The sequence below is a fragment of the Martes martes genome, assembly GCF_963455335.1.
Source record: "Martes martes genome assembly, chromosome: 4".
Lineage (NCBI taxonomy): Eukaryota > Metazoa > Chordata > Mammalia > Carnivora > Mustelidae > Martes > Martes martes.
In genome coordinates, this window is record NC_137891.1 from 47,113,971 (window position 1) to 47,141,012 (window position 27,042).

Sequence of the window (27,042 nt, forward strand, 5' to 3'; positions counted from 1 at the left end):
ATGATCTTAGTACGGATATATTATACACTTGATATCTCATTATTTCCAGGTGTCTAAATGAAAAGTGTTAGTATCTAATGTACAAAATAGGAAAGGAAGATTCAGATTTAGCTACTTGCCACAGCTAATAATTGGGAGAGCTGTCACCCCTTAGTTCTATCTGCTTTCAAGGGTGTTGAATGGTCCACTAAATCATAGATTCTAATACAGAAACTATTAATTCTTTATTACTTTTTTTGAAATCCCTTAAGTGTTCTTTAAGAATATGTCAATGTTGAATAATAATTAGCCCAATAAACAATAGTTGTTAAGTAATCTAAATGTAGCCTTCTTTTATATGACGAAAACCTAGCCTTTAAGGAACTAATGTTCTAATCTTGAATGTAAAAGGACACATAGCAAATATGTTTGGCTTTGTGGATCATATGGTTTTCAATCATAACTACTAAACTCTGCCATTGTAGGATGAAAGCAGACTAGACCATATGTAATAAATAGATGTGACTGCATTCTGATAAAATTTTATTTACAAAAACAGGCAACAGCTGGTGGCTCTAGTTTACTAACCAATGTTGTAATAGAAGATACAAAATATAAATGTGTAAATAGAGTTTTGTGGCCTCCATAAGACAAAAAAATATAACTAAAAATTTTTTTTAGTTAATAAATTATAAAAGGTATCTGATTACTGAGGATGCAATGAACAAGCCATGAGAAGAATACAGTGGATTAATTAATAAACACTTCCAATAATAAATATGGAATGATTACCTGATAAAGCAGGAAGGAAGCAGAAAATCATCACCAATTCTGAAAGTCCGACAGAGCATAAATGTGTTCTCTTGAGAGACTCAGTTTGGAATAGCAAGTTGAGCACTGAATCAAAATACACGGACTGTAGTGCAAATATATTAGAAATTGGTTGTGTGCTTTTAAGTACATCACTTCCCTTTTGGGCCTGTAAAATAAAGGTGTTGGGCTGGATTCTCAATCATTTTTCTGATCTAGTACATGTGAACAATAAAGTGCCCTTCCCCATTAGTAACAATGAGCCAGTTCAAGGGTGTTAGAAAAGAAGGTACGAATCTTAGCTTGGTAAGAATTTTAAAAAGTCATTAGACAATGCAGTTTTCCTTGTAGGAATAAGCATATAATTTAAGAATTCTTCAAGGGCTTATTTGCTTAGTGCCTGTTTCCTCTGCTGCTCCATCAGCTTTATAAGAGTAAGAATCTGTGTGTTTCTTTCATTGGTATCTACAGCTCCTAGCTCAGTGACTGGCTATAAGAGGCTCTTAATAAACAGACATTGGATGGATGGATGGATGGATGGATGGATGGATCTCATTGGTGAATTACTGGAATAGATGGTCTGTAAAGTTGTCTCCAACTGTAAACATTCTTTGAGGTTATTCTTTTTATTTATAAAGCTTCTCTGTCTTTTAACTCAGACTTGTTGATATTTTCCTCTGCATTCTGCCAAGTACAATGTCAGTAAGGACCAGTTCTTTCCTCTTGCTCCAGAATGTGTGAACCTCATAGGAAATCCAATAAATGCCTTCATTATGCCAAAGAGGCAATATTTTCCTTGAGAATCAGACCATTGATGGTAAGGTAGTTAAAAATCTACCTCTCCAATGTTAAAAGAAAAAAAATTGCATATGAGTCTCACATACTTAATCAAAACTGTTAACAAGAGAAACAAAGTTACTTCAACTTTGTCATGTGAAAATCTTACCAAGATACAAAGGGAGTTGTATAATTGTATTAATTAGGTGTTTATTAATAAGCAACTGGAAATTTAAATTATAACTCATAATCACTGTTGAGTTATTTTCTTGAATTCTAAGCCACAAATACTCAGCAGGCAAGGTGTTGGTTTTTTGTGTGTTAATAATTTTTTTTAATTATTTAATTTTTTGTGTGTATAATTTTTTTGTGTGTGTATTTTTTGGGTATAACTTTTTTGTGTATAATTTTTTTGTGTATAACCGCGGGATCTCATTGTATAACTCTATAAGAAATGTTTGCTGATGAGTTTTCTGTTTTGCTTTCTTTTTTGAAGGGACTATAAGTGCATTAAAAAGGGGAGGGGGGGAATCTCCTGCTGTATGTTCCTAACAGGGGGGAAAATGCTAATTGAATGCTAATCTTTTATACAGTGGCCTTGATTATTAAAAATTGAGAGACTCATTGTTTCTCCTTTTTATTGACTGAAAACTCTTGACCAACAGTATAGGGAAGTACTTCTGAAATACATTTTTTTTAAGTTTTTTTTTTCTTTTTTCTTTTTAAACAAGAATTTCCTGGAAGAACTATAATTCTTTTTCTTTTTTTTTTCACACATTATTCCCTTCTGAGATAGCCTGGGAACATAAACTCAGGTTCTATGAACATACTCTCATTCTACATGCACCAGGGCATCCTGGGTATCTGTGAGCCTAGTGATATCACTGTACAAGGCCTGGAAAGAGTATGAAGAAAATTTCATGGATAGGATGGAGATAAGTAACTGCAAACAGAAGTATTCTAAAGCATAATAGAATGTTGCTGCTTAAAAGAAGACATAACCAACTGAGTTTGGCAGATAACAGGTGTACTCTAAATACCAAGCATGGAAGGCACTGGAACTGTATTATTCTTTCCTAAATAAAACCGAGATGAAAGGAAAGAATGCAATAGTCACTAAGGCAGAGGCTAGCATAGAACAGGACTTTCTTTTTATTGTATTGTTTTAAAGACTCTCTATTTTAAATGCTATAGAGATATGACTAAAATAAAGAGCAAGTTGGGAAACAGCTGTCTGGATTTTCCATCTTAGTAACTCTGGCAAGGAAGTGATCTGGGCCCTTGGGGTGTTTTTTTCTTTATAAAATATTCAGATTAAACAATGGCTCAGGATATATTTTTATGGTAGTATTTCCCAATACACAGTTAAATATAATTATTTAAATGACCCTCCAACCTAATACTGGGACATGCTTTTTTATTTTTTCTGACTTGTTACTGGTTATAAGACTCATTTTTTTCTGCTCTACTAACAAGATTCAAGACTAAGGCCTACAATGTTGTTTATGTAGCCTTTCCATTTTTGTTTTGATCTTCTATTTGGTTATTCATGTAATATTAAACATAGGTCTTTGAATTAATAACCATTTATTAAGTACCTACTACTTTCTAGGCATTATATATAAGGTGTTAGACACAGTGTTTGTCCTCAAGTTGCTCACAGGCTAGAGCAGGTGGCAGGCTTGTGATCCATTAAAGTACTAAGTTATATGTACTAAAAGTGTACTAAGTAATACGGTAAAGGAGAAGACTACATCCTCTGGCAATGTAAGAGGCCCACCTTATTCATATAGGAACTGCTTTCCAGAGAAATGATGTTAAGCTAAGTTCTGAAAGAGAACCCATTTTCCAGAAATGGAAATAAATAAGATGTAGATGAAATAAGAGACTCATATTGAGAAGAACCTTGAGATGACATGTAGATGAGTTTGCGTTTTATGCTGAATGCAATGGTAAACCAATGAAATTTTTAAACAAAAGAGAGATAATTTTATCTCTTATCTCTCCTTATCTCTCTTTATCAGGTATGCCTTTTAGAGAGATTATTTTAATGACTTTATGGAAGACAGATAAAAGTGGGACTGAAGGCAGGGAGATAAGAAAGGAGGTTACTGAAATACTGTAAGCTAGAAAACAAAAGTGTTGCCCTTAAGGCACATGGATGGAAGATAGCATTCTTGTCCTCAACTAGAGAATGATTCAGGACTCTGGCTAACAGACTTGGGGCTCAAGCACATAATACCTTGTGTGATGTTTGGGTGGCCAAAAATTAATACTGAATAATCTTACTTAGTTAAAAGAAAAATAAATCCAACCAGATTAATTGATCTTAGGGGTGGGTGTGTGACAGAAAGTCATTCAAGAACTGGCTACACTTGCATTTCTCTAAAAAGCCTCCTGGTCTCTCTCCTGTTTGTACCTTTGTTCTTTGCTTCTGCTGCATTCTCTTTTCTCTTTCAATTCCCCTCTCTGGTTACTCAATTTATACATCCTCATAATGTACACTTGCCTATGGCCATCATGGCTCTTCAAGCCTCATACTATGTAATGAATAGGCATTTCCCTCTGCTAAGTGGGAATGTCTCTCAATATTCCCTGGGTCATTCTTATTCCCAAGAAAGAAAAATGAATGGCTTTGTTCATCTCTGCTCATCTGCCTAACCTATGATGCATAATTCTGCAGAATTTTGACTGGCTCTAGTCTTGGATGGTAATATATAGAGAAGATATGGAGAATAGTGGGACCTACTTCAGAGCTTGTAAACAAAATAATTACCTTTAGAAGGGATAGCTGAAGTTTACCTACATCAGTGGCAATAAGAATTGACTACAGGCGAGAGGTTTAAGGAAAAGTTTAGAAATCAAAGCAGTTGAATGTAATGATCCATCAGATATGAAACATAATAAACAGGGAGGTTTCAGATGTGATGCACTGAGAAATTAGCAGACCATCTACCTAAATAGGGAAAACAAGAAGAACGGTCCTTCGATTAGTTCAAATTTGAACCTGTGGATCAACTTTGTAGAAAATCCCAGTAGGTAGCTATATATACTGCTTGGCTCCCAAGAGCTATTTGGATTAAAGACAGCCATTTACGAACACTCTCTTTTTGGCTTCTAAGGTTTTCTTTTACTTTACTTACTCTTCCTCCCCGCCTCTTCTGCGTCCTTTGCATTTTCCTACTCTTCCCTCTTCTCTTGTGATCTCATTCAGGGCCGTGTATTTCTAGAAGCCCAATTCTGGTTCCTCTTCATCTTCTCTGTATATTCTTCCCTGGATAATTTCTTCAAATCCTAAATTAGTAAATACCATATTTATGCTTGTAACTTACAAACTGTTATCTTCAAACTCGTATATCCAGTTGCTTACTTCACATCTCAAACTCTCAATTTGAACCCCTTACAGCCCATATACCCCAGTCTTCTTTGGCTTATTTTATATAATTATTATTCTCTTGTTGACAAAAGTCAGAACTTGAAGATTATCCTTGACACTATCTTTTTTTAAATTCTCCACAGCCAGCCCGAAAGCAATGTCTCTCAGTGCCATCTCTAAAACGTGTCACGACTCCATTTTCTTCCTTCCACCACTATTGCTGTGACCTTGTTACAGGCTATTAGCAAAAAACTTTTTAACTTAACTATTCAGTGGCTTCCTATTTCACTTAAAATAAAGTTTAGATTTTGACAGAGACCACATTATCCTTACCTCTGTCCTTAGCACATTCCTACACATTGTGTTCTACCTCTCTAACAAGGTTCTTCCCATTAGGGCATTTTCCTTGGTGTTTCTCCCCCTTCAAACCATATTCACTGTTCTGGCTTTTTTGAATTATGTAAGTTACAACTCATATGTCATCTGAATAAAGGGATCTTTCCTGTGTCCAGTACAAGCAACCCCCCAACCTAATCCCATCAATTTTATATTAATGTATTTTTTTGTATCTTTACAATAATTTTCTCTCTGAAATTACCTTTGTTTCCTTGTTTAAGGTCAGTTTTCCCAAACCCCTTCACTAGAATTTAAGCTCCAAGAGGCAGAGATGTTACCCTTTTTATTCACCACTACATCTCCAGTGCCTAAAACATTGCCTAGTAAATGTACTAAGTTGTCGATGAATGATTCAATTAATTCTTGCAAAAGACGACTGGCAGGTCTTCTCAATTCCATTCTTCTGTTTATAGTCCATTTTCCACAAAAGACAAAAAAAATCATGTTTTGTAAATATAAAACACATCATACCCCTCCATTAATTTAGTTATCTTTGATGGTTTCCCAGTGCACTCAAAATAAGACTGAAACCCACCATATACGTTTTCAGTACCACTCTCTTCTTGTTCATTACACTCCACTGATCTTTTCATTTTTAATCACACCAAACTCCTTTGCTTTGGGATACTGTTCCTGACATTCAATGCATAGATATCATCTTCTCTTTCCTTAAATTTTGGTTTAAGTTTTATTTCTTCAGAGAGGCTTTCCTGATCTCCTTACTTGAAAGAATTATCCCCTTGGGATTTCTTTTTTCTCAGCCCCTGATGTGTTTCCGTTGTAGCATTCAGTTGTTTTTCAACTACTACAATTATATTTATGTATATTTGGTTTTCATCTGCCCAAGCCACTAGAATGTAGGATGATCAGTATGGTAATCAGGTCTGTCTTGTTCCCTTTAGTGTCCTTAGTACCTAACATGATAATTAGGACCCTGAAGGGACTTAATAAATGTTGTTTTTTAAAAAACAAACCTGGGTGGCGCAGTTGTTGGGTGTCTGCCTTCGGCTCAGGTCATGATCCCTGGGTCCTGGGATGGAGCCCTGTATCAGACTCCCTGCTCGGTGGGAAGCCTGCTTCTCCCTCTCCCACTCCCCCTGCTTGTTTCCTCTCTCGCTGGGTCTCTGTCAAATAAATAAATAAATAAATAAATAAATCTTTTTTAAAAATGGTATTAAATGGTAGTAGAAGCTCTTGAAGTAAATAAGATTACTCCTGTTACAAACTGGAGACACCTAACTAAATCTAGCCTGAAAACATGGTATTTTTGCTTTGTGTTATGTTATTTTAGGCAGGAGCATGGTTTTAATTTTTTTTTTTAATTTCTTTAAGGTGTAACATGAATGCTATAGGCTATCCTAGTCCTTATCTAGGGATAGTACTGAAATATTCTAACAAGTAAGGTTTACATCTATTAGAAAGAACATAGGATACTTTGTCAGATATTAATAGATTATTAACTGTTTTACTTCACCAGATGTTAACCCCAGGAGTTAGTGATAAGAGATACTAATTGCAGAAAGATTCAGAAGGACCAGGGGAAGAAGACTTGGAGTGTGGGGTTGAAGGGAGACAGAACTGAGCGGGGGGAGAAAGCCCAGAATGGAGAAGCTGGAGAAAAGACTCCTCCCCCCCCAAAAAATGGTTTTCTAGCAGCTTAGAGAGAGAAGTGCTTTAAGCGGGCAACTCTGTCAATAGGTAAGTGTAGAGAACTGTTTCCTTGAAAGACATTGCTGACTCAAGAACAAAAGTTTTCAGTAGAAAGTAGGTGTGAGGAATCAACTTTCAGTGGAGTGAGGAATGGTTATAGACTACTTGAGAGGCTTACCAAAGAGGAGAGTGGTAGACATAGTCTACCAGAGACATAAAACATGAGGAAGTGTGTTGTCTGTAGATAATTTCAAAATAGAAATAAAACTGACTAAACTTTGTCTTCTTTTTAATATCGCCATGCTCTAGCAATTCCAAAAAAGGTTAGGGTTAAAATTCTCCTCCCCTAGGTTTCCACTCTTTAAAGAGAGGGATAGTATAACAGCTAAAAGAGAGCATAGGGTCAAAGGAGGATGACTCGGGGCACCTGGGTGGCTCAGTCGATTAAGCGTCTGCCTTCAGCTCAGGTCTTGATCCCAGGGTCCTGGGATTGAGCCCCACATCGGGGCTCTCTACTCACCAGGGAGCCTACTTCCCAACCTCTTTCTCTGCCTGCCTCTCTGACTACTTGTGATCTCTCTCTCTCACACTGTGTCAATTAAATAAAATCTTAAAAAAAAAAAAGAAAGAAAGAAAGAAAAAGGAGGATGACTAAGATTAAAGGAACCTGTGAATGTTTATAATAATAGGAAAGGATCCGTTTGGAGGATGTGTTTCAATAGAGTAGAGGTTATAATCAATAAAGCAATCTGAGGGTATACAGAATGCACAAAACACAGTAATGATTTAGCCTTAAATAAAAATAACACGTCTAATTCCTAGAGGAAAAATCCTGATTCTTGATTCAGAATTGTTGTATTATGGCAAGTTGTAGATCTTTTTTATTTCTTAAATTAATTCACAAATTCTAATTATATTACAAAATAGTTACTCATTTTATCCACTTTTGAAGATAATCTTCCAACAACATCCATATTCCAAATGTGACTATTACCTATTTTACAGATTTCATGTAAAATAACTTTAAATGCACTGCATTAATAGATATATTCTAATTTCTCACATTAAATTATTGTATTCTGCATTTGCACTTATTTCATACAGGTAACAAATACTGGGTGTTTAAGGATACAACTCTTCAACCTGGTTATCCTCACGACTTGATTACTCTTGGAAGTGGAATTCCTCCGCATGGTATTGATTCAGCCATTTGGTGGGAAGACGTTGGGAAAACCTATTTCTTCAAGGGGGACAGGTCAGTACACATTTCACATGAGGAAAATAGTTAACTGATTGTTAATAGTTAACTGATTAGTTAACTGAAGTTAATATTTCTACTCTATAATAGACAGGTACTGTTGATTAAGAATCTGTGTGAATATAAAGACAAGAATGAAATAAAAAATATTTTAACATATTTTTAAATAATATTCAAGATAAATCTTCCTGTAATATACATAAATAATATGACCTTTGAATGTAGATGTTCTTCCTCTTCTGCATAAGCTTAACATGCCTATAAATCTGTGTAGGCAGTCTTTATGTAATCTTGTAATACATTTTCTTGTCATTTTACTTAACTTTATTTGAAAAGCACACTTTCACAAAGGCTTTTTTTTTTTTTGCTTTCATATTGAAAGTTAAATTTTTATATTTTGCATGCCATTAATTGTAAATGTTTTCAATTCAGTTTAGTCATGAGTTCTGTTTCTTAAGAAGCTTATTATTTAGGTACCAACACACAGTTGTTATGAACTAGTCAAACAGTCACTTAGCTTAAAGTGTAAACTCCCTGCAACTCTCTTTCATTTCTTTTCCTTTCATTTCTTTTATGGCATTAGAAAAAATTAAGTGAACTGTTAGTCTTATGACTTACAGCATCTACTGGGCATACATAGCTCCACTCCTGTGTGCCTTTGATATAAATTATACATAAAATGTAACTTGAAGTCTATATTTTTTATTAATTCAATATTAGGTAGAAAAAATAATAGAGATGAAAAATAATTTTTTTTGAAAAATAAATTTTTAATTACACTATTACTATCTGGGTCAAATGTGACACTCAATATAATTTTTATGAGTATGTAGAAGAATTTAAGTATGTGTTTTACTGCATTTTATAGTAAATTAAAAATACACACCTTTATACACATAAACACACATATGAACAACAGGCTTGAATGCCCATCTAGCTAGTATTGAGTTTGCCTTATAATCTTGGCATAGTATAACCATATAAAATGTCTCCAACTTTAGGAGAAAAATATGTAAGGATATAAACTTTATTTTACAAATTGCAATTTTTAATTGCATGTCATTTCAAACATTGAGCTTTATCTGGGAACAAATACCTCCTATAATTTTTCTCCATGGATAAGAATGTATACTTTTCAATTTATTCTGTTGCTAGCTCTCTATATATTTGATTTGTATATACTTCTGTAACAAAATGTTTTAATGTACTATCATGAAACTAAGGTGCTGATTATAAAATCACAGAACAAAAAAGGTCTATCCAACAAAAATTTTATTAAAGGAGAAGATGCTACTTATAGCCACAAAAAGTATATGATTCTCAGGAAGATATGGGTGTAACAGAGTATGAAAGAAGAATGAAGAAATTGATGGCCACAGCATGGTGAGCACTAATGAAAATAATTCTGCAGATTTCAAACATATTCTTTAAAATAACAACCCTGAAGGTTGTTAGAGTTTAAGTCCCCAAGCGATTTAATTGCTTGAATGTACTCTTTTAGAACCAGGTTCAATAAGGAGTTTTTTGTTGTTTTGGGTTTTCTTATTTGTTTGTTTTTGGAGAAAGGTGTAGAAACAAAAGGCTGATGAAACACACTTCTGCAGGACAGAACATGAAGCTTAGCTTTCATGGAATAGCTTTCACAGAATTTCACAGATGGTAATAAAAACTGCCATTCTATTATCAGATAGCCTATTTTTTTCACACATGTAGGTATTACTTTTAAAATGTTTCCAATATAAAAATATAGCACTTATTGATAAATAAGTTTAGAAACTAAATGTTTCTAAATAAATGAAATCAATGAAGGTTAGATACCAAACTCATACTAGAATGAAGGCAGTAGTAAATGGGAAAAGGAGTTTTAGTTCATTTGTTTCCTACTTGAGAAGCTACAGGCAAATATAATATATAGAAGAAATACTTTAAGCTCTGCCTAATTAATTGATTTTATAGATTTAAAAATATTTAAAAGAGGAATCTGATTAATTTCCATGTGTATGATCTTATGTAGGATTTCATAAGTCATAGATGTTTTATAAGCAGATTACTTCATATTCACATAATTCTATAATTCCAAAATCACAGTTTATCAGTATATTCATTCAACATTAAAAGTATATGGACAAGACAATAAACTACCTAACTGAAACATATAAACAACAATTTGGTTGTCACTTTTATATACGAATTCAGTTTGTCTTTTTTCCTTATAGATATTGTATATTTTTTAATACTTATCAATTTTTAATGTTTTGTGTTCAATATATATTTTTGAAAGAAATTGTTTCGTCCTTACTTACTTCTCCTTTTTTTCCCACTGCAATATTTCTGCTTAAGAAGGGTGGCGGGGCAGGTGAGGGGTATGGGTGTTGATTAATAGGTTTCCATTTCTTTAAGGCTAAGATTAGAAAGGGTTTTAGAAATAATCTAGCCCAGGCATAAAAAACTCAATTGCTGTAAAGGGTTGGGCAAATAAGAAATAAACTACTAGGTACAGCAATAGTATGTTAAGGCGATAGTAGGAAATGATGGGTACTGTAGTGAACTGGAAAGTACAAATACACTAGAAAAGCACTCAAAACCAGAATCATTTATTTAATTTGCTAGACAAACAAAGCACAGCTTTAAATTAGATTTGGTCCAAGTGCTACCATATGTCAGCCCTGAATCTTGTTCACATTCTACCCAATGTATAGACACACTCAGTTACACTCCACAGTAGGAATTCATCTTACTCTAATCCACCTCCGTGGTAACAGTATGACTAAGAGACTATCTTTTCCATTCTCAATAGCTCTAATTCCTACTTCCTTAGGATTTCAATAGTAGTCCTGGCATACCCTCATTCATTTATTCAAAAAAATATTTTGAGCATATATGTTGTGACCTGTGCTAGAAAGGACCACAAGGCTTCTGCTCCCATGGCACTTAACTTCTATTAAAGGAGACAGTGGTAAACAGTAAACAAGTAAATGAGCCTGAAACTTTAACATTGAGAAATGCTACAAAGAAATAAATTTGATTTATCACATTATGTGATAGAGACTCATGGGTGGTAAGGAACAGTTAGAAAATTAGTGTGGAAGTCAGAGAAAGCCTCACTTATGAAGGGGACACTAGAGTGGGCACTTGAACGGGTGAAGTTTCAGCCACATGAAACTGTCTGGAATAATATGTTGTAGGCAGATGACATAATGTGCAAAAACATTAATACTGGAATGTTTAAATCAGTTAAAACATTCTGGCTAGAGAATAGCAAGTTAAGTGGTAAAGGAAGTCAAATAGGTAAGTAGGGACCAGATTATATGGGGCCCTATAGACCATAGCAAAGATAATGGATTTTATTCTAAGAACAATGGAAAGGCATTGGAGAATTTTCAACCGGAAAGGGAAATGACCTGATTTGTATTCACAAACATCACTATGGTTTCTGTGTGAAGAATGGGCTTCAGGAGGGAAGCAAAGAGAATAACTGGCAGGTTGTTGGAGTAATACAGAGGGATACGATGGTGGTAGTGGAGATAGAGCAAAAAGGGTGGGTATATTTTTAATGTAATCAGAACAAGTCTTTGTTACAGCTTGGATGCTAGGGGTGAGAAAAAAGAAAATTAAAGATAAATTCTAGGTTTTTCACCTGAAAAACTGAGTAGATGGCACCATTTCTGGAGATAGGGCAGACAGGGGAAGGAATACTGGGGAAAGGGGATTAAAAGATTGAAATGTTCATATTTAGATTGAGATGCTTGTTTTACATACCAACTGGATGAATCAAGTAGGTACTTGGATAATTGAGTTTGCTTCTCAGTGGAAAGATCAGTCTGAGGTACACATTAGAGAATGGTAAACATCATTTGTATTAAGAGCAGGGGCCTACCTCAAATCTCCTAAGTATAGAGAGAGCCAGAAGAATAGCTGAAATGATGGCTCTTTAAATAGATCTGTAAAGTGAGATTAAAATTTCTACTATTTCACTATTTTACATATAGCCTGGAACTTAGTTCCTGAGATTCCTACTTGCCCTTTTCTTAATACACTATAATTTGATACTTGGATACATTTTGGATCTTCCTAGCATTTAACTCTAAAATGCTATGTTTCTAAATCATCTGTCAGCATCTTCTCACAAATATATGCAGGACTCTATTGCCATACTTCATTCTAAGCTTAACTTTTAAGAATTTTAAGATATTTTCAATGAAAGACAAAATTTAGATCCATTTTGGTTTTTACTATTTTTACCACTAATAGTCAAACAGAAAAACATTTATTTTCTCCAGCTTAACTTGTGTGTTTATGAATTACTCAATATATGTTTTTAAAATCATCCTACACAGTATAAATTAGTATTTCCAATTCTGCTGCATGTTTAAGAATGTTTCTGAAAAGCATAATTTTTTTAATAACTATTTGGGTACAAAAAAAAAGAAGTGGTCCTATATGTTGTGTATCTTAAGAGAAGCAAGTAGTCTTGACTCTGTAGTACGGAAATGAGACAAACTAGGATGAAGAAATGGCTGGGTCATGTGAAATAACCCTTGGAGCCACTTTTTTTTCAGTTTGAATTCAGTATCCAGCAACATCCCATTAAAGTATAGCATTCTAGAATTTTCTATACCATTTTTTTTTCGTAGCAGAGAAAGCATTTAACAAAATGTTGTATTCCATTACATGGACAGTTTTTGTCTCTTATTGATATGAACATTCCATTTATATTTTCTTGAAATGTGATCTTATGAATCTTATGTGCCTGGCTCAAAAAAGTATCGATGGGTCAATGGATCTATGAATGAACAGAAGGAGAAAAGAAGGAAAATTATACTCAAGCAATATATCTGAAGAGTTTGAGAGATAGCACCAAGACAGTAAGAATGCTCTGCCAAAGGAAACAATAACAGTAATGTGCTAAACTATGAATCCAGCAGCATTAGAGTCTCAACTCTGCAACATTTCAAAAGAGCGAATGTGACTAAATCATTATCTTTTAATGCTCTAGCACTGACTGAGTTGAGAGACCATACCTACTAAATCTGTGTTTAGGATATGATCATAGAAAACACTGTAATATGCAATATAGAAGATTGTTGAGGGATTTATCCCTCAATGTATGTACAAATTTACTTTATAGCTACAAAAACCTACATAAGTTATTGGTATTGTTATATGAACATTGTTACAACTACTTCTCAGAGAACAACCCTGGTTTCTAAGTATGTAGTTAATCTTTCTTAAATTACATACAGGGTGTGATTCCATTGTCCCCAGGATTTTTAATTGTTCCAAACCTCTGGCTTAGCAATAGCTTACTTTAAGTTATAGCTTATATCTAAAAATGGTATTTATTGTAAAACATGTCATTATTTAAACTATCATGGAGGGAAAAACTCTACCAAGTAAACTTTGATACAGTATCTATTATAAAGTGCATTCTAATTTTAGTGATGTAAAATATGGGGAAAAAATGTTTCTTAGAATCTGAAAATAAGGCATTTGACTAGTTCTCTCTGAGAGGTTTTCTCTGTAGTCAAGTGCAGGAATCAGTTGATATATACGACTATTGCAAACCGCACTGAAATATTTACTTGAGAGAAGATATCTTGAAATTTTGAGGGCGATCTCAACCACATTAATCATTCTATATTCATTACAGAATGGTCTGTGAAAAAGAATATTCAGGAATATTTTTAAAGCAGATGTTCCCATGAACTAAATGCGAACGAAAATATACTTCAAAATTGGTAGGATAATACGCTAATGATTCTGCCAACTTGACTTCAAAAAGACAGGCCCAATCACCTTTACATTAGCTCAGTCTTCTCCATGAAGATTTTCCTGACCTTTCCATCAGATCTGTTCTCATCCTCTTGAGATAAGAATCTGCAGTAAATACCTGTAAGAGGGTATTTCCCTTTTTGGATAAAATCTGCCTTATGGTTACTTACTGGAATACTTCCTGAAACAATCTTTTTATCTTTTCCATTTAAACCTTGAGAATGGAATGGTTGCTAATATTCCAGATATTACTTGACTGGATATTTCTAGAGAATTACAGCAACACCTAATGTACAAAAACCCCATAACTCTGTAGAATAAGAATCTTCCATAGGCCTAGAATTAAAAAAAAAAAAAAATCCAAAAAGGACCAGAAAAACCTTATTTTTTTCTGATTTCAGCCAAAGTGCCTAATCCCAAGATAATGCATTAAGTATGTCACTTCCCAAACCTGTGTTGGTAAAAACTAGCTTTAGCAGATGATAAGAGATGTTTAGTGGAAGAAAAGACAAACGGTTGCTACATAAATTTCAATTTGGAAAACATATTTGGTGTGCTTGGAGGAAAGAGTAGGGACTTAAAAAAAAAAAAAAAAAGATTTTATTTACTTATTTGACAGAGAGAGAGAAAACACAAGCAGGGCACCTACGAGAGGGAGAGGGAGAAGCCTGATGTGGGGCTTGATCCCAGAACCTGAGCCGAAGGCAGTCATTTAACCAACTGAACCACTTAGGTGCCCCCAAGAGTAGGGACTTTTAAAGTCAGATAGAACTGGTTATAAATGTAACCCTCATTGTCCTCTTAGAATTCTCTTCTCTTAGAAGGGGACAGTGATGACTATCATGGGTTTGTTGTGATTAAATGAGATAATGCATAGATCATATGGCTGCCTTAAAGTATGCAATATACTGTGAACTATCAATGGTTTCACTCCAGTTTTGTCATTTCTCTTGAACATTCAAGACATAAACTCATTTAATTCTTAGAACATTTTAAACAATAATGAGCCAGGATAGTAGGGCTGGTTACAGTTTATTCATTGGATGTCTAGTAGTTCTGTGGGAGTGGCTCATGGGCCACTCTATGAAGGCATGGGGATCCGAGAGTTTTTACTCTTCACAAGCTTTCCTCTTATCTGGTTCTCCTATCTATATACCAAGGGCTCCAGTCAAGACCTGCCCTAATGTCTATACTCATATACCCAATTGCCTCATCAACAATTCTACACTTTGATGTCTTGCAGGTACCTGAATTTTACATATCTAAAGCCAAACTCATCATTCTTCCAACCAAATCAACTTACCTTCCCCCATTTCCTTATCTTACTGAATGGCAACATTATTCTTCCACATGTTCAGGCCCCAATTCTTGAGTTATGCTCAACTTCCTCCTCTCGCATCCTGCATTCAATACATTAGTAAGCTCTTTGGGATTTTCCTTCAAAATATATCCTAATCTCTTGAATTATCATTAACTCTACAATTTACATTCTAGTCCAAGGTTTACTGCAGTGACATTTGAATTAGTATCCCTGCTTCTATTTTACCTCCTTAAATCTATTTAAATCAAAGCAGCCAGCATGTTCCTTTCAAACATAAGCCATATCTTGAAGCTTCCCTGCTCAAAATCTATGTTGGCTTCACATATCCCTTAGTGGAAAACCAGAGGCTTTGCAATTGTATAAAGGTCTATCTAATCTTAGATTCTGTTTCCCACTCTGACCTTTTCTTCCATATGTTAACTCAATCCTATTCGCCCTAGCCTCTTTGTGGATGCTTAAGTACTCCAAGTTTGTGCTTGCCACAGTAACTTTTCACTAACTAGTCCCTCTACCTGGAAAGTATTTCTCCGAAAAGCTATATGTGTCGTACCTTAATCCTTTCTGCTCAAATGTCTGATAAAGAAAGGACTCTCTGTCTGCTAATTAAAATTGCTTCTCCATATTCCTAGCTAAATTTACTGCTTGTTTTTTAATCTTAACACCTCCTATCACAGTATGTATTTACTAAGAAATTGTTTTATTGTCTATGACCTGTACATATCCTAAAATGTAAGACTGATGAGAGCTGGAGAATATCTGTTTTGTTCAAAGTTGTATCTCTAACACCTAAAATATGCCAGGAACACAAAAGGTACTCAGTAAATATTTCTTAAATGAATAAATAAATAAAGATTCTGCTAAAGATGATTCCAAAAAAAAAGTGCTCTGCTGCCTAAGCAAGTTTTATAAAAAATCATAAAAACCTCTTATTTATCCATAGATTAGTGATAACTTAAATATATTTAGCAAGCACAATGTATTTAGCTAGAATTTTTAAATTAATTTTAGCAGACTGAATAAATATACAGTGACAATACTCACTTTTAACATGTGCAAGAAAGGAAACAGAATGAATGCTGTTTGTGTCCACTGTCTTTCTAGTGTTTTTACTGAGTCCTGTAAACCATTAACAGATAGCATACAGCAAGGAGTCAATGAATACAAACTGTTACTGTGTATACATAATTTCCTTCCCTACGTACTTTTTTTGTTTTGTTTTGTTTTGTTTTGTTTATTATCCTTTTTAGGTATTGGAGATACAGTGAAGAAATGAAGACCATGGATCCTGGCTATCCCAAACCAATCACAGTCTGGAAAGGTATCCCTGAATCTCCACAAGGAGCCTTTGTGCACAAAGAAAATGGTATGCAGCATGTACATTATGTATTTCATGAGTTTACTATTTCAACAATGAATTCTAATTTTTCACTATGTTAAATTAAATCATTAGAAAGTACCATACTAGGGCTATAATGTATTATATTTACATGAACTTTCCATCCTAGATTTATGTTTAATATTATGCTCCAGATGTTTTCTAACCTCAGCTTATTTCAATTTATGAGAAAAAAATAGAGGCAATTTTTTTAAAATGGAGGGTATGGATACCTTCAAAGCAATATCACCTATTTTTCTATCAAAATGCCTATTAAGTTAGTAACAGACATACAGGGGACAGAGCTGGTCACTAGGAAGATATGTTGTACATATGGGCTGAGACACAAAGACACCTGGCAATTGTGCATGTTGAAGATTTTAATTTTTCAATGTCACCTTTGGCTTAGAGTGTCAGCAAACAGGGAAGATCCCAACTCAATACAATCAGGCTAAGTGACTGCATGATTGCTTAATAACAAGAAGCAAAGCAGAGAGCTGCCCACGTTCCTTGCTCTCCATCTCAGGATTTGAGTTTCAGCCAGATCCTAAGTAGAAAGTTAGCCAAATGAGGGAGAATCCATACACTCCTATCTGTTGGCTGTGTAAAATCTCAACATTTCTCTCCTCATTCATAAATCAGTAAATAGGAATCAACCATAATAATAGTTCAAAATAGGATTTATACACAATATTCCAGAACAAAGGAAAGAAATCATTCTAAAATATATACAAAAAACATACCCCATCAAATGATTTGTAATAGGAGCCATAAGAAAATGATATACCATTTGAGTCCTCAATAGAATGAAAAGTCTGTAACATACATGCAACAAGAGTAAAATTAACATCACTTATAAAAACAAAATTAAATATATCAGTTGAGGAAAGAACAAAAAAGTTAATTGAAGAATTGGGAGGAGAATGAAAAATCAACACCACCAAGGAAGACTACAATTAACAATCAGCATATTGCCAGGGTTTAAGACAACTATACACTGAGTAAAAACCTGAAGGAACTGTGACCCAGGACCAATAAACACCAGTCAGAAAAGTCAAAGTACACAAACTGTATTTTGACCCTTGTTATATGAAGTGACATACTACCTTCTGTATGATAGTGCTCCACAAGTAGTATGCTATAGGGAGAGGCAAAGTAAAAAAGAACCTTGAAGCCCTGATCATAGCACTTGTTGAGAATTATCAATTTTTTGTATATTATATTGGTCCAGAAAAAGTTAAGAGATAGAGCCTGTATGTGATCAAAGCAGAAATCCATAGACGAGGACAGATAAAGATGAAGACATATCTGTCAAGAGGGTATCAATAAGAAAATGAAGGAAGTAACAGTGCAGTCACATTGGAGGCAATTAATCAGATCAAAATAGGCCCAAAACTCAAACTATGCAGGTAAGGATGAAAAGAACAAAGAAATGAAAAAAGAAATGTTAAAAATGATCACATGGAGGCAGAAAATTGAGATCACCCCTATGAATTATAGGTGTCACCAAGGAAGAAACTAGAGGGAGAGGGGATTTCTTGAGGTTAGAATAAAGGGGTTTATTAAAGCCCAGATAAAAGTAGCTCTAGCTAATATTTACAGAAGTCTTACCACTGCTCTAGACTGTCTTCAATAAAAGTTATCACATACCATACAAAAATAATGCAAAGAAAATTCAACCAAGATCTTAACTGCAGTGTTATTAATTCTAGGAAGTTTGGTTAATAATTTCTTATCTTTATTAGTTTTTTAAATTGAGTTTATCTTTTAAGATAAAAATAACTTTTAAAATAAGTAATAAATTGTTTCAAAAGATGGAAAAGTAGACACAATACACATAATCTTAATTCCCTATCACATTAATGGTTTTCATTTTCCGTCCTTCTATCTACAAGGCCACTAATAACTGAGATATTTTATAAAATATATATATATATAAATAACAAAAAAAAATCTTCAACTATCCCCGCCCCATGATTTTTCATATTCTTTTCCACCTGAATATTTAGTAATATTCTGTATAAATCAGTGAAATTGTGCCGAGAAGTACACTCTGAACTGAATCAACTCTTTCATAAATAGTTTCTGAACAACTATGAAGCAACATATCAAAATTTTAAAATCAGAATATGTAATTATATCCTTTTTATGTTATATTAATACAATTAACAAAATACTATCAATTTTCACAAAGCTGAAAATTTTGTGTTGTACAAAACAGGACTGAGACTGCCAAGTTCATATTTCCATGAGCATTTCCCCATGATCTTCCCACCTCAAGGGTCAATTTCAAAAGGAAAAAAAAAGTTTTCTTATATTCAGAATTTCACGGTTTCTTTTCACATAACAAAAAAATAACTTTGTAAAATCCTGGCAAATGAAGCATTTGGGGAAAATCAATGTTTACAAGTGAATAGAAACTACAGATGAAACTGCAATATATCTATGTCTTCTGGACCTTTCCTGGTCTAGCCCCCTCTTTGATATCCCTCATCACTGAACTCTCTTCGTCTTTCAGAATATTCTCCTAGAATATCTTTTTGTGATTACCCCATCCCTTCTACTCAAATCTCATATTACAATGATCAGCTTATATGCTCATTATCCCCTCTAGTTTAAACTCTTTGAAGGCAGTCACATATTAAACATTCAATAAATACTGGTCATATAAATTAATTTTATCCTTCCATTATTCTAAAAATTCCCTCCCTTGAGGAGATTTTTCATCTGTCTGAAACCCTTGTTCTGTGCAATAGCAATATCAAAGAATCTGGAAGGCTTTGGTCTACCAACAGCAAATTCTCCACTTTTTATTATCTACAAATTTCATGCTTGTAGGTTCTTACCTTAAATTCATATTTTATACAATTTCTTCCCTTAGGTTTATGTAAGAAAGATAAGTTCAAATTATTAAGTAAATACATTTATATTTATATTTTGACTCAAAGTAATTCCCTTTAAGTCTATGCACATGAAATTTGATAGTCATAAAAGTTGGAGATTGTAGAACACTGAATGTTTTCTCTGGTCTATCCTTCCATCAATGTAGGAATTTCTTCCTTGGAATCTTCTCCTACTTGTAATCTTAAACAAACAAAAGTCCACAAATTCAACAACTCAGCTATAGGTGTTTGAAAGATATTTTTCATATTAAGGTGGAATGTGCCTCCATATACACCTACTGATATTAATTCTGCCATCTTCATAAATATGAATACTTGTGCTATTTATTGAGTGCCTATCATATATCAGATATACTACATAAATTCATTATCTAATTTGTCTAACATAAATACCTTTTATATCATTTATTATTATTTATAAATGAGGAAGTTGGCATCAGTTTAAGCAACTTATTCGTAATCATAAAAAAAGGTAAGATTATATATTTGAGGTTTGAAACTAGGACATTCTAGCCCCACTGAATGTGCTGGAATGCATTATCTCAAAGAGGAAAAGTTAACACCTTTCTCTATGGTATATCATTAAAGTAACTGATTATCTGTCATGTCTGGTTAAATTTTTTATCTTGTCATACTAGACAAATCCAGGCTTTCTCAGAATGTATCTTCCTGAGCCATCATCCTCCTGCTTTTCACCTGTAAGACCATCTTAACAGGTTTTTTCATTTTTCTCTTTACTTTTAGTCTTTGAAAATGCAATAATCTAAATGAGATTTGACTCATGCAGACTATAGTGGAATGATTTCTTCCTAGCACTCATGATCTGACTATGTTTTAAGCAATAGTGAGTTTTTAACAGATACTAAAGTTGTAGTAAAGAACTGCTGCATTCCCTCTCCTTCAAATTGTTTCTATGTTAATTGCTGTCAAGCCATACCACCTAGGTATTCTCTATTCCTTCCTCAGAAATGCAATCTTGAGGCAAATACAAGACACTATTCAAACGGTTGCATTTCATCTTGCTGATCGCTGTTAAAATAGTTTTGACTCTTGATTCTGTTGACTTGCTGAGTCCCTACTCCCTATGCTCATTCTCTGTTAAAATGTACAACTGTGATTCAGACCTGTATTTCCACAAGTTAAAGTTATTCACTCACATTTATTAAATACTAATTAACTTCTTACTAATAAACACATACAAGTGGAAGACAGGGAACACATAGATAGACACTATCATCCAGAGACATCTACTAAGTTAGAACAAGACAATTATGATGGACAGTGTCTTGTTGCATTTTAGGACTAAACACCAGAAAAGTCACGAGTAAAATCTGGTCAAATATGGGAGAAAAAAAAAGTCACCACATAATTCATTACAGTCCCCACTGAATTCTTTCTCAGGATTTCTCAAAAAATAATAATTCAGGTAAGAATTCATCTGAAGTTGCTATTCTTAATAAGCTTAACACCTACAAGAGTATAACATCAAAGCTGTTCTTAAAAAGGAAAAGAAATGAGTACATCAACATTTCTCCCACCAACTGCTGTTTCATATTTCTTATTATTGAATGAGATGAATATTGTGGGATCAAAGTTTGACAGATTCCTATTACCAAGATTGCAGGCCACTTCTTTTCAAATACTTTTATTATTTAACTTCTACTGACTAGACTTGTTATCTCTAACAAATATACTCAATAAACTACCATTCTACTTCTGTATATGGGGTGCGCTGCTATAAAATTTGCCCTGCATAAATATGAAAATGGAAACTTCTGACTTTTGTATGTTACCCAGTAGGTTCACAGTAATTAGCTTTGACAAAAAAATTAAAGATGAAGATACTTCTAGCTGTTGGGTTTCCAGTTTGTAAACATAAGAAGTACGTTCACCTGTTTTGAAGGTCTTTTTAATTCTAAATCAATGCCATTATTCAACTGTGATTGTCTAATGTACTATTATTTGGCAAGTCCTCAACATTTCTTCATCCAAGCTTGTTGAGTAATTACATTGGATTTCATTAGCGTGATCAAATACCAGCTCCCTGCTGAAATATTTGAATCTACATACACCTGTTTTCACTTGGCAAGTTACTCTGATTGCAAAACTGCCCTTCAAAATAAAAAGTAACAGCAGATTTTTATGGCATTGAACAGAATGCCTTCCAAAATGAAGTGACCTGAAGTGATGGTCTATTCTAGATGAAATTTTTTGAAAGGTGTCAGTTTTTTGTTGCATGGGTTTTACCTATCACAACCTGTGATGTTTAATCAAGAAGTGTCTGTTAAATGACAGGAGATCTTTAAAGGACACAGTTTTAAGAAAATCATTAAGTGTTCAGGCTCTAGAACTAGATCAAGCTTTAATTTCTGCTTTCACCAGAACTTGGACAGAGTATCTTACCTCTGAGCATCAGTATCTTTGCCTGAAAAGTATAGGTAAATAATTCTACTTGACAGAGTGGTTATAAGGATTAAAATATGTCATTTACTGGGCTTTCAGCACAATACTTCTTCCATAATAAGTGCTCAATAATACAGGATAAAGAAAACCCTCATTAATGATTAGTAGGCATACTTTTCAAAATAGCTCCCAAAACACAGTTTTTAAGTAATGATAACATTGAAGTATTTCCTCTTGGTTTCTTGAATTTTGTCTCAAAGCAGGAATTAAGTCCAAAAGGTGCAGTCACAAAGAAACTTGACATGAAGCAGCTCTGGATGAAAAGCAAATACCTATTTACTTATTAAGATTCCTAGCAAAGAAAACATCTCCATAGCTTCATGACTTACAAATTGTTATGATTTCTTGTCCAAATGACAAAAGCGAACCTAGTGTTTAAGTACAACTGCTCCCAATACTGAGATGATTAGAAATTCCCCCTGAGGTGTTTCATGGAGTGGCCTCCTCAGGTGCATTGTACAATGTCTTCAACAGCAGTTCTGCAGGCACATAGTGCTTCAGTTCATAAGGCTGTCTCAGCATATTTCAGTGTAAATTGGTATTATCACCTTGATGGGTAAATCTGAAAATGCAACCTTACAAGTAAGAAACAGGGTAAAGCTCTCCTTCCAGATTAGAACAAGATGTGTTCAGCATGATCTTTCAGTAGTCCTCTATGGATATTCTGACTCTTGGCTAAGCTTTCCATAGGCATTAGAGAGTACAACTTCTACAGTATACCAGCCAGATTTATTTCAAAAGACAGCTAAGCTGAAGATAATGCTTTCTTCCTACCAAAATGGAAGGGCCTTAAAATACATCTTTTAAAAAGTAGCCTAATTTAAATTAATAAGAATTTCTATACATATACACCTTCAAAATAAGTGGTACCTATGTGTGTGTTTCCCCCTCTAGGCTTTACGTATTTCTACAAAGGAAAGGAGTACTGGAAATTCAACAACCAGATACTCAAAGTAGAACCTGGATATCCCAGATCCATCCTCAAGGATTTTATGGGCTGTGATGGACCAACAGACAGAGATAAAGAAGGACACAGCCCACCAGACGATGTAGACATTGTCATCAAACTGGACAACACAGCCAGCACTGTGAAAGCCATAGCTATTGTCATTCCCTGCATCTTGGCCTTATGCCTCCTTGTATTGGTTTACACTGTGTTCCAGTTCAAGAGGAAAGGAACACCCCGCCACATACTGTACTGTAAACGCTCTATGCAAGAGTGGGTGTGATGTAGGGTTTTTTTTTTTTCTTTCTTTCTTTTCCAGGAGTTTGTGGTAACTTGAGATTCAAGACAAGAGCTGTTATGCTGTTTCCTAGCTAGGAGCAGGCTTGTGGCAGCCTGATTCAGGGCTGACCTTTCAAACCCAGAGGGTTGCTGGTCCTGCACATGAGTGGAAATACACTCATGGGGAAGCTTCCATGATGCACAGTATCTGCCGTTCTTCAGTCCTTTGTCTTTCTTTGTCATTCAGTTCTAGGCCTTTCCTCTGCACGCTCAATGCCCAGTAAATTTTCAGGATTAACTAAAGAAGAGGAAAAAAAGAAGAAAAGATTCTTCTTAAAGGTTTCCAATATTATTTTCCTTCTGAAGCCTGAGCCCATATCTGGGGGAAAAAAGCAAAATGGAAAAACCCATGAATTTTTTGCTTTAAAGCAAAGAAAAAAAAAAGGTTAAACAAAAAACCCACAATTGAACTTTCAGGAAAGTGTGAAGACCCAAAACAGCTTTGTCTCCAAAGAAGATAGCTCTCTGACTGCTATGGATAGTCTCCTACACTTCATTTTTGTCAGGTGGGAGATCTGGAATACACATGCAGGACTTTAGACTGTTGGGACAGCCATTTTCCAACAAACAAGGGGCCAAAATATCTGCAATATAGTAACAGCCTTAATAATACATCCATTTTTCGTTTTATACAGCTGTTCTCAGCTATGTCCTCAATGTTTCATCACATTTATATTCATAGCTATATTCAAACAGGACCTTTTGATTGTTTTGAAGTGTTTCTAATCCCCTTCCTGCCACCTGACCCTACATCATTGTGATAATCTCCCCAAGTTGTATTAGGCCATTGCCCCAGGCCTTCCATGGGTCTGTCAGGAATATTCATTAAGAGCAAGAAGCAGTATGTCTCCAAAGTGGTTTAAAGTGACAGTTATTTTGCAAGGATATGTGACACTAGTAATACATTGGTGTAACCCTTTGAGAACTATCAGACTAGCTTTCAGAGTCTTAGGATTGTCAGTCTTGCTATCTAGAAAATTATAGAACTGGGCAATGGTAAAAACAGACACAGGTTCAAGAAGTTCGGGTTTTTAAAACAGACATCCTATAATCCCATGTAATTTTTAAGTGATTTGCGATACTACATAAATGCGTTTATAGCAAACAGAAATGTTACTTGCCAAAATTTTTCCTGGCAAATAAAAGATATTTTATTCAGAAAATGTAAGAGTGAAATTTTATTTGAAGAACTGGTTATAAGAACCTAAGTCTTTTTTTTTTTCTTAGACATATTGAATTTCTGTTTTAAAATCCATTGCATGAAAATTCAATTTGCCTTGGTACATGCAGTTAGCATTGCCATTTTAAAAATGACTTAAAATGATGACTCTGAGATTGCATGAATATCCTCCAGTGCATTACCTATTGCATGTCAACCATAGTTCTCAAAGGGTTAGTGTGGCTTCTGGCATTTAGCCATCCATTTGATCACTGACAGAGCCAAGAGACCACCAAAGCATTTCATTGTTGAGTGTAATTTGTCCTAACAGCAGTATTGTCATTTTCATGTGACCTGCAGTGCAGGTTTGTATCAATATTTTTTTCCTAGAGAAAAGTCAGCAACTGACAGACCTCTTTATTGATTTTTAGGAGCTGCTTCTTGCAGTGAAAGGCTTTACAGCCACTGGGCTGTGAACTTATCAGAGATGGTCAGACCGAATGCACCCCATGAGTCAGACATTGGCTTTGTGTGAAAGCCAGCTTTTGAGGGGATTAGCTTTTGAAACAATGAACAGCTTGCCTTGAACTTGATTATTGATCTGTTGACTGTCATTAACAACAACTTAAACATTGTCTTCTGTGAAAATTTTCCTTGAAGAGTCCTGTTCTATGTCTTTGCCCTTTGACCTTTAACTTGCAAACTGGCACAAACTGAAGGAAATCTGGTGTTGCTTCTCCTTTGGAGTGTTAACTGTACTCTAAAACCCTAGTAAGCATGAGCTGTTTCCTTAGAGTAGAGAGAGAGAAAGAGTGTTGATGGTGGATCTGCAGATGGACACTTTGCCATTTACATGCACACTCGAAAAATGCCCTATAGGTAGAAGTGACTTTTAATTTTCCTTTAATATAATTTCAAGTCTAAATTTATCATTTTCAGTACAAATATAAAACTATAGGGAAAAAAAAAAACCTCAAAATACTTGAATGGCCAGTGTGGCTTTTATATAAAGCAGGAATTTTATACTAGTGAAAATTTCTTACTCATTTGCTAATAATACACATTTCCAGATGATTTTTAATGAGTGTAGGTACATATTCTTATTTGGAAATGGGAGAGTTTGGCTGCCTTGAATTTATATTTATACTCAACATAGCATGAAAATTAGAATGTCTTTCAGTTAAACAACATGTTTATGATTTGGTTTGGGAAAATATTTTGTAATCATGGGTGGCATGCTGCAAAGCCTTTGCAGATTGTTATTTCTTACAAATGGAACGTATATAATGTAAGGATAAGAAAAAAGAACAGTTAAAAAAGAGGAATGGCTTTATAGCAAAACATTATGCAAAGCAAACTGTATTTTGACAAGATATCAGAGATTATGTATTTGAAGGCCAAGAAAGAAAGCTTGGGGAGAGGACCAAAATCAGTCCTATTGCTTTCAGTGCTTCCATTCTAGATGATGCTGATATTATAAAGAATTAAGTCACTTCTACTGAGCATGGAGAACTATATACATAAGCTCACTTACACAGTGTTTGCTTATGGGAGGGTTTAATCCTTTTAGGACCTTGATGTCAAGAAAAAAGATGACTGGAAATTTTATTTTGCTAAACACAGAAATGAGGAACTATGTCATTTGGGGACATGGGTAAATCATTGAGGCATTCCATCAACCTGCATTAAACACTGATTTTACTTTTTTTTTTTAAATGAGAAAAAAACTGAAGAAGCAATCTTTTGCCTCTTACTCATTTGTCACGATATCCTGATCCGTCATAAGACTGTAAGTATATAAGGGCTAGAAAATAATCATAGCATTAAGAAAGGAAAGACCCTATCATTATGCTTGAATTCTGAAAATGTCATGGATAATTGTTGGGTCATATTTACTTCAATATGAGATGAGATTTATACGATAAGAAAAGGCATATACAGCTTCTCTCTTTACTAGCATAAATTTTCAGGCTGTGAGGCTACAAGAGATAAGAAAATATTAAGTTCTATATAATCACAAACATCAAGATTCTATTTGTTTATTGTACACAGGGCACTTTGTGAGTATGGTTTCTGACTCCTCTTCCACTTGGGGTTTGGGGGGAAAAAAAACTCGATACTATTGGAATAATGAAAGAGAGACCAGTTGGTCCAGCAAATAAGAATAGTAATTCAAAAACAATGTGGAGTAAATTTCCATGGGTCAACAACATAATGTACCAAGTTCAGTATCAATAGAAACATAAAATCTATCAAATATTTTTCATCAAACATCATTAATAGCATGGAAAGTTCAGACCTAGGATTTCTCAAAATGAAAACACATTCATGATCACAAAACATAATTCTCCTTCTGTTTCATTATTAATACTTTAATATAAATACAAATGTAAACAAGGTAATGTTCCTTACATAAATTAACTCTATAGTTTATAATTTTAGCCAAAATTATTGTTCTATATATTATTAACTGGACTGAAATGAAGTATTAAAATAGCCAGTCAGTCTGTATTCCCTA

General features: G+C 34.3%; 1 protein-coding gene across 1 annotated transcript in view; it reads left to right on the plus strand.

The window, feature by feature from the left end:
- MMP16 (matrix metallopeptidase 16) overlaps positions 1-23,309 on the plus strand; it is a gene marked incomplete at both ends in the record, with an annotated part of 282,739 nt that extends 259,430 nt beyond the window's left edge. The window contains 3 exons of the mRNA XM_080800746.1: positions 8,093-8,243; positions 16,587-16,702; positions 22,975-23,309. Of these exons, the coding sequence (XP_080656872.1) occupies positions 8,093-8,243; positions 16,587-16,702; positions 22,975-23,309 (602 nt within the window). The remainder of the gene's footprint in view (positions 1-8,092; positions 8,244-16,586; positions 16,703-22,974) is intronic.
- Between the last annotated feature and the right edge of the window lie 3,733 nt (positions 23,310-27,042).